The sequence below is a fragment of the Geospiza fortis genome, unplaced genomic scaffold (assembly GCF_000277835.1).
Source record: "Geospiza fortis unplaced genomic scaffold, GeoFor_1.0 scaffold647, whole genome shotgun sequence".
Taxonomy (NCBI): domain Eukaryota; kingdom Metazoa; phylum Chordata; class Aves; order Passeriformes; family Thraupidae; genus Geospiza; species Geospiza fortis.
In genome coordinates, this window is record NW_005054886.1 from 28346 (window position 1) to 42014 (window position 13669).

Sequence of the window (13669 nt, forward strand, 5' to 3'; positions counted from 1 at the left end):
GGGGGGAAAGAGGGAAAAAAATGGGGAAAAAATGATGGGAAAAATGGAAATAAAGAGATAAAAAAGAAGGGAAAAGTGGGGGGGAAAGAGGGGAAAGAGGGAGAAAAAAAGTGGAAAAAAGAGGGGAAAAAAGGGGTAAAAAAGAGGGAAAAAAAGAGGAGAAAATATGGAAAAGAGAGGGGAAAAAGGGGGGAAAAATTGAAAAAAGGGGAAAAAAAAAGAGGAAGAAAACGGGGAAAAAAGAGGAAAAAAGGGGCAAAAAAAGGGGGAAATGGCACAAGTGGGATTTGTAAACGTTCCCGGGATGGGATCCCAAATCCCCATCCCGAATTTTGGGGCTCTCAGGAATTGGCCCCCTCGGGGCGGCTCCTGCGGGGCCCTGGGCGGCTCCGGGCGGGTTTGGGGTCCCCGGGGTTTTTGGGGGATTTGGGGTTTTTGGGGTTCTCAGGGGATTTGGGATTCTCTGGGTTTTTGGGGTTCTCGGGGTTTTTGGGGGATTTGGGGTTTTTGGGGTTCTCAGGGGATTTGGGATTCTCTGGGTTTTTGGGGTTCTCGGGGTTTTTGGGGGATTTGGGGTTTTTGGGGTTCTCAGGGGATTTGGGATTCTCTGGGTTTTTGGGGTTCTCGGGGTTTTTGGGGGATTTGGGGTTTTTGGGGTTCTCTGGGGATTTGGGATTCTCTGGGTTTTTGGGGGATTTGGGGTTCTCAGGGGATTTGGGGTTTTTGGGATTCTCTGGGTTTTTGGGATTCTCGGGGTTTTTGGGGTTCTCGGGGTTTTTGGGGTTCTTGGGGGATTTGGGGTTCTTGGGGGACGGCCGGGGTCCGGCTGCTCCCGGAGGTTTCCGGCTCCGCTGGGGGGGCTGCGGGAAAAGGGGAAATGATCCCGAATCCTGGGAAATGATCCCAAATCCCAAATCGCGAGAAGATCCCAAATCCCGAATCCTGGGAAATGATCCCAAGTCCTAAATCCCAGGAAATGCCCAAATTCCAAATCCTTGGAAGTGCCCAAGTGCTGAAATCCCAAATCCCAATGCCAGAGAAAAACCCGGAATTCTCCAATTCTGGGAAGGGTGGGAGAGAACAGGGAGGAGACCCTGGATCCCAAATCCCAGTGCCAGCCCCTCCAATCCCGATCCCAAACCCGATCCCAAACCCGATCCCACCACTCCAGACCCCTCTGAGTGCCCGCCCGGGATCCCAACATTCCCATTCCCAGAAATCCCAGTCCTGATCCCAACCCCAATCCTGATCCCATTCCTCCCAATCCCCATCCTGATCCAAACCCCTGAACTCCCAATCCCATCCCAGTCCTGACCCTGATCCCAAACCTCATCCCAATCCTGATTCCAATCCCAAACTCCATGCCAAATCCTGATCCCAAATCCCATCCTGATCCTGATCCCAGTCCTGATCCTGTTCCTGTTCCCAATCCCAAATCCCATCCCCATCCTGATCCCAGATCCTATTCTGATCCTGATCTCAATCCCAAATCCCATCCTGATCCCAAACCCCATCCCAATCCCAGATCCCAAATCCCAGATCCCAAACCCCACCCCGCTGTTCCAGCCCCACCTGTGGGGCCGGGGGTGGCTCCGTTCAGGCAGCGTCACCCTCGGGGGATCCCGGGGCCGATCCCGTCGGGAATTCCGGGGCTCCTGGGGGGGATCCCGGGGCTGATCCCACTGGGAACGCTGGGGATGATCCCGGGGCTGATCCCATTGCTGATCCCATTGCTGATCCCGTTGCTGATCCCGAGGATCCGGGGCCGGAGCTGCAGCGGGAGCGGCTGGAATAGCTGGGCCTGGGGTGGGAAACTGCGGAGAGAGAGGGACTGGGAACACTGGGAGCACTGGGAATGGCACTGGGAATGGGACTGGGAATGGGACTGGGAGCACTGGGAACACTGGGAATGGCACTGGGACTACTGGGAATGGGACTGGGATTAATGGGAATGGGACTGGGATCAGTGGGAATTGGACTGGGAGCACTGGGAATGGGACTGGGATTAATGGGAATGGGACTGGGATTAATGGGAATGCCACTGGGAATGGGACTGGGATTAATGGGAATGGCACTGGGATTAATGGGAATGCCACTGGGATTAATGGGACTGGGATTAATGGGAATGGCACTGGGATTAATGGCACTGGGAGCACTGGGAATGGGGCCGGGCTCCAGGTGGGATTTTCCGAGTGGGAGACCCCAGACCTGCCCTGGCCACACCAGGAGAAATTCCCAAGGGATTTTTCCAGGTTTTCTTTGGGGGATTCCAGACCCACCTTGCCCGAAGGCTGGGGACACTCCCAGGGCAGTTTTCCTGGGATTTTTCCATGGGATTTTTTGGGAATTACAGACCCACCTTGCCCGAAGGCTCCGATGCTGCCCCTCAGGGCCTCGAGGTCGCAGCCGAAGCGCCCGGCCCGGCCCAGCTCCTCATCGAACTTGCGCTCGCTCACAAAGTGCTGGGGAATGGGGAAATGGGAATTCCCGTGGGAATGGGGAAATGGGAATTCCCATTGGGAATGGGATGAGAATTCCCATGGGATTGGAGCAGGAATTCCCACGGGATTGAGGTCAGGATTTTTATGGGATTGGGGTTGGAGTTTTAATAGGATTGGGGCAGGAATTCCCACGGGATTGGGCCTGAATTCCCATGGGAATGGGGTCAGGATTTTGATGGGATTTGGGCCAGAAATTCCAATGGGATTGGGGCTGAATTCCCACAGGATTGGGGTTGGAATTTTTATGGGATTTGGGGTAGGAATTCCCATGGATTGGGGCTGAATTCCCATGGGATTGGGGTTGGAATTTTAATGGGATTAGGGTCAGGAATTCCCAGGGGATTTGGGCTGAATTCTCATGGGATGGGGTCAGGAATTCCCAAGGGACTGGGGCCAGGATTTTTATGGGATTGGGGTCAGGAATTCCCAGGGGATTGCATTGGAATTCTCACAGGATTTGGATCAGGAATTTCCACAGGATTGGGGTAGGAATTTTAATAGGATTGGGGTCAGAGATTCCCACGGGATTGGAGCAGGAATTCCCAAGGGATTGGGGCAGGAATTTTAATAGGATTGGGGCAGGAATTCCCAGGGGATTTGGGCTAAATTCCCCTGAGATTGAGTTGGAATTCCCACGGGATTGGGGCGGGAATTTTAATGGGACTGGGGTCAGGATTTTTCAGGGATTGGGGTGAGGAATTCCAGGAATTCCCAGCTCACCTTGATGTCGGCTCTGAGCTCCAGCAGCTGCTCCTCCGACATCCCCGGGGCCGCCTCCGTCAGCTCCCGCAGCGCCTCGGCCCGGCGCTGCCGCAGGGACAGCAGGTCCACTGGGAAAAACGGGGTAAAAACCGGGAATTTGGGGATCAAACCAGGGAATCGGGGATAAAACATCGGGAATTTGGGGAAAAAACGCCGGAAATTTGGGATAAAACATCAGGAATTGGGGAATAAAACACCGGGAGTCCCAGCCCGGCGCTGCCGCAGGGACAGGAGATCCAGTGGGAAAAATGGGATAAAACCTGGGAATTTGGGGATAAAACCTGGGAATTTGGGGAATAAAACCTGGGAATTTGGGATAAAACACCTGAAATTTGGGGATAAACATTGGGAATTTGGGGATAAAACAGCAGAAATTTGGGATAAAACATCAGGAATCCCAGCCCGGCGCTGCTGCGGGGACAGGAGATCCACCGGAAAATGGGATAAAATCCTGGGAATTAGGGATGGGAAATGGGGGGAAAATACTGGAATTTAGGGAAAAAACCCATGGGAAACAGGGAAAAACCCATGGGAAATGGGGGAAAAACCCTGGGAATTCTGAAAAAGCCCTGGGATTTAGGGAATTGCACATGGGAAATGGGGGGGAAAGCCCAGGATTTAGGGAAAATTCCCTGGGGAATGAGGAATTCTGGATGGGAAATGGGGAATTCTGGATGGGAAATGGGGAATTCTCTTCCCACCCTCTCAGGAATTCCTTCCCCAGCCCCTGGGTTTGGGAATGAGGGGGAAAATCCCGGGAATTTTGGGAATTCGCCTCACTCGCTTCTGCCTTGACTTTGTCCATCTCGGCCAGCAGAGCCACCTCCCGATCCATGAGGCTGGAGAGGGGAAAAACAGGGAGAAATGGGGGAAAACTGGGGAAAACTGGGGGAAAAATGGGGAAAACTGGGGAAAAATGGGGGAAAATGGGGGAAAATGGGGGAAAATGGGAAAAAACCGGGAAGGGAAAGGAAGAGGGGAGGGCTGGGGAAGCTCCGCGGCAATTCCGGGAATCGCCGCCAGGGGGCGCCCGGAGCCGCGGGAAAATCGGGAATTGGGGCTGGAAGGAGGAGGAGGAGGAAAATCCCACAAAATTGGCCAAAATTCCCACAAAATTCCCACAAAATTCCCCGGAATTCCCGTTTCCCCGTCATCCCCTCAAGCCAGGCAGTTCCAGCCCATCCCAAACCCCCCGGAATTCCCGAATTTTGGGAATTGCTGACCAGATGATCGGGATCTCTGGACAAAAGCTTCACCCTGTGCGGGGAATTCCCGATCCCAAAGGCCAGGAATTCCCAGAATTCCCAAATTCCTGATCCCAGCCCATCCTCAATTGATTCCCTGATTCCAAACCCTCCAGAATTCCCATTTTTCCTGGATTTTTCCCATTTTTCCTGACCAGCTCTGGATCTCTCCAAACGCCACCTTCACCCTGCGCAGGGAATTCTCCATCCCAGCCCGTCCCGAACCCCCAAAATTCCCATTTTCTCCCCATTTTCCTCCCCAAAATTCCCATTTTTCCCCCCAGAATTCCCATTTTTTCCCCAGAATTCCCATTTTTCCTCCTAGAATTCCCATTTTTTCCTGGATGTTCCCCATTTTTCCCGACCAGCTCTGGATTTCTCCCAACCCCACCCTCACCCTGCACAGGGAATTCCTGATCCCAGCCCATTCCGAACCCCCAAAATTCCCATTTTTCCTCCCAAAATTCCCATTTTTCCCCCAGAATTCCCATTTTTCCCCCCAAAATTCCCATTTTTCCCCCCAAAATTCCCATTTTTCCCTCATTTTTCCCCATATTTTTCCCCCCAAAATTCCCATTTTCCCCTCATTTTTTCCCCATTTTCCCCCCAAAATTCCCATTTTTCCCTCATTTTTTCCCCATATTTTCCCGTGAAAATTCCCATTTTCCCCCCATTTTTCCCCCCTTTTCCCCCAGAATTCCCATTTTTCCTGACCAGCTCTGGATCTCTCCCAACCCCACCCTCACCCTGCGCAGGGAATTCCTGATCCCAGCCCATCCCGAACCCCCAAAATTCCCATTTTTTCCCCAAAATTCCCATTTTTTCCTGGATTTTCCCCACTTGTCCTGACCAGCTCTGGATCTCTCCGAACGCCACCTTCACCCTGCGCAGGGAATTCTCCACCTCGTCCCTGAGCAGGGCCCTGAAGCGCGCCAGGGCCACGGAGCAGCGCTGCAGATCCTTCAGCGAGCGCTCCAGGCTGGGACCTGCACGGGGGAAAAAAATGGGGGGAAAATGGGAAAAAATGGGAAAAACGGGATTGGGAAAACATCCCCGAGGCTCCCACAGCCTTTCCCCTGCTTTTTCCCAATTTTTCCCCAATTTATTCCTGATTTTCCCTTCTTTTCCGCCAATTTTTTCCCTCATCTTTTCTGATTTTTTCTCAATTATTTTCCCCATTTTTCTGTCTTTTTCCTGATTTTTCCCAATTCCCCCTGATTTTTGCTGATTTTTCCCAATTTCCCCTGCTTTTTGCTGATTTTTTCCTGATTCCCCCCCGATTTTTCCTGATTTTTCCCAATTTATTCCTGATTTTTCTCCAATTTTTCCCAATTATTTTCCTGATTTTTCCCCAATTTTTCTGACTTTCCCTAATTTATCCCTGATTTTTCCTGAGTTTCCCATTATTTTTCCAAATTTTTCCTGAATTTTTTCCAATTTTCCACCGAATTTTTCCCTGATTTTTTCCCAATGTTTTCCTAATTTTTCCCAATTTATTTCTGATTTTTTTTCTTATTTTCCCCCAATTTTCCCCTGATTTTTTTCCCAATTCTTTTCACTATTTCCCCCCCAATTTTTCCAAAATTTTCCACATTTTTTTCCCCAAGTTTCCCACTATTTTCCCCAATTTTTCCTAATTTTTTTCCCAATTTTTCCTGATTCCTCCCTGGTTTTTGCTGACTTTTTTTTCTGATTTTCACCTGGTTTTTCCTGACTTTTCCCCAATATTTCCCTCCAGAGTCTCCCACTTCTTTTTCCTATTTTTCCCCATTTTCCCACCCCAAATTCCCATTTTCCTCTCCCAAATTCCCAATTTTCTGTCCATAATTCCCATTTTTTCCCCATTTTTCCTTACCCAGTTTCCTCCCCCCGGGGGATCCGGGGCCGCTCTGGAGGCTCCGGGGCGAGCTCGGGGCAGGAAAAGTTGGAATTCCATTCCCAAGGGCTGAGAAAAATCCAAAATTCCATAAAAAATCCATCCCCAAAACCCTGAATTTCCCTCCAGTTTCCAGATTTCCCCCCAGAATTCCCAAATTTCCCCTCAACTCCCAGATATTTTCCCCAAAATTCCCAATTTTTCCCCCCAAATCCCAGATTTTCCCTCAAAATTCTTGCCCCAAATCCCTGAATTTTCCCTCCCAAATGCCCAAATTTTCCCTCCTAACATCCCAAATTTCCACCCCAAAATCCCAAATTTCCCCCAATTTCCTGGACTCGCCCCCAAATCTCATCCCCAAATTCCCAAATTTCCCCCAAAATTCCCAGATTTCCACCCAAATTTCACCCAAAATTCCCAAATTTCCCCCCTAAATGTCCCCCAAATTCCCAGATTTCCCCCAAATAATTCCAGATTTCCCCCAAATAATTCCAGATTTCCCCCAAAATTCCCAAATTTCCCCAAAATTCCCAAATTTCCTGACCTGCCCCAGGCTCAGGGAGCGACTCCAGGGATGGGGAGCGGTTGCCATGGAAACCATTGATGGAAATTCCCAATTTTTCCAGCTTTTCCCAATTTTCCAGCTTTTCCTCCTGCCCGGGGCCTGAGGGGGAGGGGCTGGGCTGGGCTTTGGGTTTGGGTTTTTTCTTCTTCTGGGAAAAAAATTGGGGAAAATTGGGGGGAAATTGGGAAAAATTGGGGAAAAAATGGTGAAAAATGGGGAAAAGATCAGAGTCAGGAAAAGGTGTGCAAAAAATGGGGAAGAAATTTGGGATAAAAAAAAAATTGGGGGATTTTTTTGGGATTTTTTGGGGATTTTTTGGGAATTACCTTTTTCTTCCCAGTCACCGTCCATTCCTTGAGCACCTCACTGGCATTGCCTGGAAAAAAAAAAAAAAGGAAAAATTGGGAATGAGGGAGGAAAAAAAAGAAGAATTCCCAAAAATTCCCTTCCCAAACCCCAGATTTCCTTCTCAGAATTCTCAGATTTTTTGGGAATTCCAGGATTTTTTTGGGAATTCCCACCCTCCATGATGGCCTGCATGGTTTTATCCCCAAAATTCCCTCTCCAACCCCCCCCCAAACCCCAGAATTTTGTCCCAAAAGCCTGGATTTCCCTCTCAGCATTTCCAGATTTTTTAGGAATTCCAGGATTTTTTGGGAATTCCCACCCTCCACGAAAGTGGGAATTTCCACCCTCCCACCCCTAAAATCCTTCCCAAATCCCCTCCCAAACCTCCCCAAATTCCCTCTCCAGCCCCCCGAGCTCCAGAATTCCCAGATTTTTGGGGAATTCCGGGATTTTTTTGGGAATTCCAGGATTTTTTGGGGAATTCCCACCCTCCATGAAGGCCTGCACCGCCCTGTCCACGGCGTTGTCGAAGTGCTGCAGCACCAGCACGATCTCGGTGTTGCTGCGGTTGGGAACCACCGCCCGCACCGCCTGCACCTGAGGGGGGAAAAACCCAGGGAAAACCATGGAAAAACTGGGAAAAACTGGGAGAAATCCATGGGGAAAAACAAGTGGAAAAAATGGGGAAATCAGGGAGACAATCAGGGAGAAAATACGGGAAAAATCGGGGGGAAAACACATGGAAACATGGGGAAATTCATGGGGAAAACACATGGAAAAATGGGGAAATCAGGGAGAAAATACGGGAAAAATCAGGGAGAAAATACAGGAAAAATCGGGGGAAAAACACATGGAAAAATCAGGGAGTAATACAGGGGTAAATCCATGGGGAAAATATGGGAAAATTGGGGAGAAAATATGGGAAAAATAGGGGGAAAATCAGGGGATAAATGGGGGGAAAAACACATGGAAAACACATGGAAAACGTGGGGAAAACAGAGAGAAAATCAGGGAAAAATCGGGGGAAAACCAGGGGAAATCAGGGGAAAAATGGGGGAAAAACAAATGGAAAACATGGGGAAATTCATGGGGAAAACATGGGAAAATCAGGGAGAAATCCATGGGGAAAACAGGGGAAATCAGGGAGAAAATACGGGAAACAACAGGGAAAAACATCGGAAAATTGAGGGAAAATCCGTGGGGAAAACGTGGGAAAGTCAGGGAGAAAATATGGGAAAAATCAGGGGAAAAAACAGGGGAAAAATTAGGGGCAAAACACATGGAAAACGTGGGAAAAATCCATGGGAAATCTGGGAAAATCCGTGGGAAAATCAGGGAAAAATCGGGGGAAAACAGGGGAAAATTGGGAAGAAAATATGGGAAAAATCAGGGGAAAAATGGGGGAAAAACAAATAGAAAACATGAGGAAATATCAGGGGATAAATGGGGGAAAAATCAGGGAGAAAATTAGGGGAAAATCCATGGGGAAAACAGGGGAAAATTGGGAAGAAAATATGGGAAAAATAGGGGGAAAATCAGGGGATAAATGGGGGAAAAACACATGGAAAACATGGGAAAATCCATGGGGAAAACACGTGGAAAAAATGGGGAAATCAGGGAAAAATCAGGGAGAAAATACGGGAAAATTGGGGAAAAACAGGGGGAAAATCAAGGGATAAATGAAGAAAAACAGGGAGAAAGCACATGGAAAATCCATGGGGTAAACATAGGAAAACCAGAAAAAAATTAGGGAAAAACCCATGGGAAATCAGGGGAATGCAGGGGGCAAATACAGGAAAAATCAAGGGGAAAATCAAGGGGAGATCAGGGGGGGAAACCACAGGGAAAATCCGGGAAAATCCCAGGAAAAATATGGGAAAACACGGGGAAAACACATGGGAAAACCATGGGGAAATCAGGGGGGAAACTGGGGAAAAAACAGGGGAAAAATCTGGGGGGAAAATCAGGGGAAGTCCATGGGAAAAATAATGGAAAAATCCCGGGGAAAATCCATGGAAAAAACATGGGAAGTCCATAGAAAAACATGGGAAAATCCCAAGGAAAATCCCAGGGAAATCCATGGGACAATCCCAGGAAAAACCATGGGAAAACCCATTGAAAAAACTGGGAAAAATCAGGGAAAAACCATGGGAAACTCCCTGGGAAAGCCAAGGGAATAGGCCTGGGAGGTGCTGGGAATTGTTGGGGATTGGCAATGGTGGCACCTTCTCCCTCATGTTCTCGGAGGCGCCGCCCTGCGCCCGCACGGCCCCGGAGCGAGCGTCGAACACGAACCCCGAGGGATCTGGGGGGGAAAACCAAATCCCTGGGAATGCTGAGCCTCAATTCCCATAAACCCCAAATCCCTGGGAATGCTGAGCCTCAATTCCCATAAACCCCAAATCGCTGGGAATGCTGAGCCTCAATTCCCATAAATCCCAAATCCCTGGGAATGCTGAACCCAAATTCCCAGAAATCCCAAATCCCTGGGAATGCTGAACCTCAATTCCCATAAATCCCAAAGTCCTGGGAATGCTGAACCTCAATTCCCATAAATCCCAAATCCCTGGGAATGCTGAGCCTCAATTCCCATAAACCCCAAATCCCTGGGAATGCTGAACCTCAATTCCCATAAACCCCAAATCCCTGGGAATGCTGAGCCTCAATTCCCATAAACCCCAAATCCCTGGGAATGCTGAGCCTCAATTCCCATAAATCCCAAATCGCTGGGAATGCTGAACCTCAATTCCCATAAACCCCAAATCCCTGGGAATGCTGAACCTCAATTCCCATAAATCCCAAAGTCCTGGGAATGGTGAACCTCAATTCCTATAAATCCCAAATTCCTGGGAATGCTGAGCCCCAATTCCCACAAATCCCAAAATTCCCTGGGAATGCTGAGCCCCAGTTCCCACAAATCCCAATCCCAAAATTCCCTCCCTGATCCCAGAATTCCCTGGGAATGCTGAGCCCCAAATTCCCATAAATCCCAAATTCCCATAAATCCCAATCCCAGACTTCCCTGGGAATGCTGAGCCTGAAATTCCCATAAATCCCAAAATTCCTGGGAATGCTGAGCCCCAATTCCCACAAATCCCAACCCCAAAATTCCCTGGGAATGCTGAGCCCCAATTCCCACAAATCCCAACCCCAAAATTCCCTGGGAATGCTGAGCCCCAATTCCCACAAATCCCAACCCCAAAATTCCCTGGGAATGCTGAGCCCCAATTCCCACAAATCCCAAAATTCCCTGGGAATGTTGAACCTGAATTCCCATGAATCCCAATCCCAAAATTCCCACAAATCCCAATCCCAGAATTCCCTGGCAATACTGAGCCCAATTCCCACAAATCCCAATCCCAAAATTCCCTGGGAATGCTGAGCCTGAAATTCCCACAAATCCCAATCCCAAATTCCCTGGGAATGCTGAGCCCCAATTCCCACAAATCCCAAAATTCCCTGGGAATGTTGAACCTGAATTCCCATGAATCCCAATCCCAAAATTCCCACAAATCCCAATCCCAGAATTCCCTGGCAATACTGAGCCCAATTCCCACAAATCCCAATCCCAAAATTCCCACAAATCCCCAAATTCCCTGGGAATGCTGAGCCGGAATTCCCACAGTCCCAATCCCAAATTCCCACAAATCCCAGTCCCAAAATTCCCTCCCCAATCCCAAAATTCCCACAACGTTTCCAATCCCGGAATTCCCTGGGAATGCTGAGCCTGAATTCCCAATTTTCTCCCCCATTTCCCACCCCAAAATTCCCCCATTTCCACCCAAATCCCACCATTTCCCCCTAAAATCCCAAATTTCTCCCCCTCAAATTCCCAATTTTCCCCCCCAAATCCACATTTTCCCCCCCTTTTTTTTCCTCTATTTCCTCCCCCAAATCCCAATTTTTTTTGGGATCATCCTTTAGGTTCCATCTGGCTGAGAAAATGGGAAAATGATCCCAGAAAATCTCTGGATTTTCCCTTGGGAAAGGGCTGGAATTGCCTCTCAATAATTAATTAAAGGCAAATAAAGACAAACGAGGCCCCTTCCCCCCCTCTGGAATTAACATTCCAGGGAAATCCTCCCCAATCCCACAAAAAACCTGGAAAAATCTCCTGGAAAAATGGGGGGAAAACCCTGGAAAAATGGGGAAAAAAAAGGGAAAAAACTGGGAAAATCCCAGGAAAAATAATGGAAAAATTCCCTGAGAATTGTGGGGTTCAAAGGGGAATTTTGGGGTTTTTTTTGCCTTTAAATTCCTTTTTTTGGGGCAATTCTGGCTGAAAATTGAGGATTTTAAAGGGAATTTTGAGGGTTTGATCCCAAAAACCCTCAGGAATTTCAGGGAAATTCCCACTGAACCTGGGATCCCAAAAACCCCAAAATTTCCTTTTTTCCCCCTCAATTTCCCAGCATTTTCCCCTGAATTTTCCCACAAAATCCCAGAAAAATCCCCAAAATACCAAATTTCCCCTTTTCCACTTCATTTTCACCTTTTTTCTTTCATTTCCCCCATTTTATCCCAATATTTTCCCAATTTTTCCCTTTTTATCCTAATTTTTCCTCCTTTTTTCCCCCTAATTTTTCCCAATTTTCCCCCCTATTTTTTCCCAGTTTTCCCCCTTTTTTCCCTCAATATTTTCCCCATTTTTCCCCCTCCTTTTCCCCCTACTTTTCCCATTTCCCCCAATTTTCCCAATTTTTCCTTTATTTCCCCCCTTCCATCTCCAAGTTTTGGGATTTTTGGGCTGAAATCCCCAATTTTGGGGTTTTTTTGAGCTCCTACCTTTGGGCTGCTGCTTCCTGGACATCTTTGGCTGCAATTCCAGAAGGTTTGGAGCAGAAATTTGGGATTTTTGGGGCTTTTTGGGGAGATTTCCTGAAAAAAAAACCAAAAAAAAATTAATAAAAAATGAAATTTGGGAGAGGAGAAAAGAATAAAAAATGGGAAGGGAATAAAGGAGTGAAAATGAAAATTAATGGGATTTAAAAGGATAAAAAACCTGAAATGACAAAGAAATGGAATTAGAAGATAAAAAAATGCTGGAATTACAAAAAAAAAACCAAAACCTGGAATTAAAGGGTAAAAAATCCTGGAATTAAAAGATAAAAAAATCTTGGAATTAAAAATAAAGGAATTTTAAAAACCCCTGGAATTAAAAAAATCCCAAGAATAAAAAGCAAAGGAATGAAAAACCCTGGAAATTAAAAAGAAAGTAATTAAAATAAAGGAATTAAAAATAAAGATATTAAAAATAACCTGGAATTAAAAGTTAATGGATAAATTTATCCCAATTTTTCCCGGCAATTTTTTCCATTTTACCTCAATTTTTTCTTCTCGTTTTTCCCCATTTTATTCTCCCACATTTTCCACATTTTTTCCCATTTTCCCCCAATTTTTTCCCTTTTTTTTCCCCATTCCAAATGAGAATTCCCTTGGAAAACCAAACAAAGAAAGGAAACAAAGAAAAGCGGAAAAATAAATCCTTTTTTAATGGAAAACTGGGACATTCCCAAAAAATTTTTGAGCCAGGAAAAGCCAAGATTAATTAGGATTAATTAGGATTAATTAGGATTAATTAGGATTAATTAATTAAGAATGGAGCAGGGGAAAAAAAATCTGGGAATTTTCCTTTTTTTAATGGAAAAATGTTGGAAAATTCCCAAAAAATGGGGGGATTTGGGAGGCAGGATGAATTAGCAGAGATCCAGGGTTAATTAGGATTAATTAGGATTAATTAATTAAGGGATTCAAGAAGGAATTTTCTCCTGGGATGAAGCTGGAAGGGAAAAAATTCCAGTTTTTGATAGGAAACACCCAAAATATTCCCCAAAAATCGGGGATTTGGGAGCCTGGGAAAATCAGGAATAATTAACAGAGAGCTGGAGTTAATTGGGATTTGTTAATTAGGGAATTTTCCTGGTTTTTTTTACTCAGAAAAGGGAATTTTTTGGGATGCCAGGGACAGAAAAAAATTCAGGAATATTCCTAAAAAAAAACCCCAGGAACATCCAAAAAAACCTTGGAAATATCCCAAAAATAAATCAATATCCTGAAAAACCCCTGAAATATCCCCCCAAAAATCCTGGAATGTCCCTAAAATAAAGAAATATTCCCAAAAAACCCTGGAATATCAACCCCCCCTGGATTTTCCCCCCCTTTTCCCAGTTTTTTTTTTTTCCCAGCTTGAAATTCCCAGGGAATTTTTGACCTTTTCCAGGTGAATTCCATGAATTATTCATCACCTCCAATTAAAGAATTCCCAATTTAGTTCCATCCCCGGCTCAAAATTCCCTTTTATTCCCATTTTTCCAATGAAAAAAATTCCTTTTTTTTTCCCCCTGCCCCCAACAGGAACTGGGGGATTTTTCCC

General features: G+C 46.6%; 1 protein-coding gene across 3 annotated transcripts; it reads right to left on the reverse strand.

The window, feature by feature from the left end:
- Positions 1-1578: 1578 nt before the first annotated feature.
- On the reverse strand, positions 1579-12574 carry SPATS2 (spermatogenesis associated serine rich 2). Of its 3 annotated transcripts, none has more exons than XM_031065577.1 (12): positions 12556-12574; positions 12082-12174; positions 9522-9601; positions 7785-7893; positions 7275-7324; positions 6928-7093; positions 6363-6452; positions 5358-5493; positions 4044-4102; positions 3222-3331; positions 2360-2462; positions 1579-1814 (listed from the first exon to the last, which is right to left on the reverse strand). In XM_031065577.1, the coding sequence occupies exons 2-12, from the start codon at positions 12104-12106 to the stop codon at positions 1597-1599; spliced, it is 1146 nt and encodes a 381-aa protein (XP_030921437.1). In that variant the 5' UTR covers positions 12107-12174; positions 12556-12574; the 3' UTR covers positions 1579-1596. The 3 variants fall into 3 exon arrangements, with proteins under 3 accessions (XP_030921437.1, XP_030921436.1, XP_030921438.1); XM_031065576.1 differs by having other exon boundaries at positions 6928-7096; XM_031065578.1 differs by lacking the exons at positions 7785-7893; positions 9522-9601 and having other exon boundaries at positions 6928-7096; positions 12556-12573.
- Positions 12575-13669: the final 1095 nt, after the last annotated feature.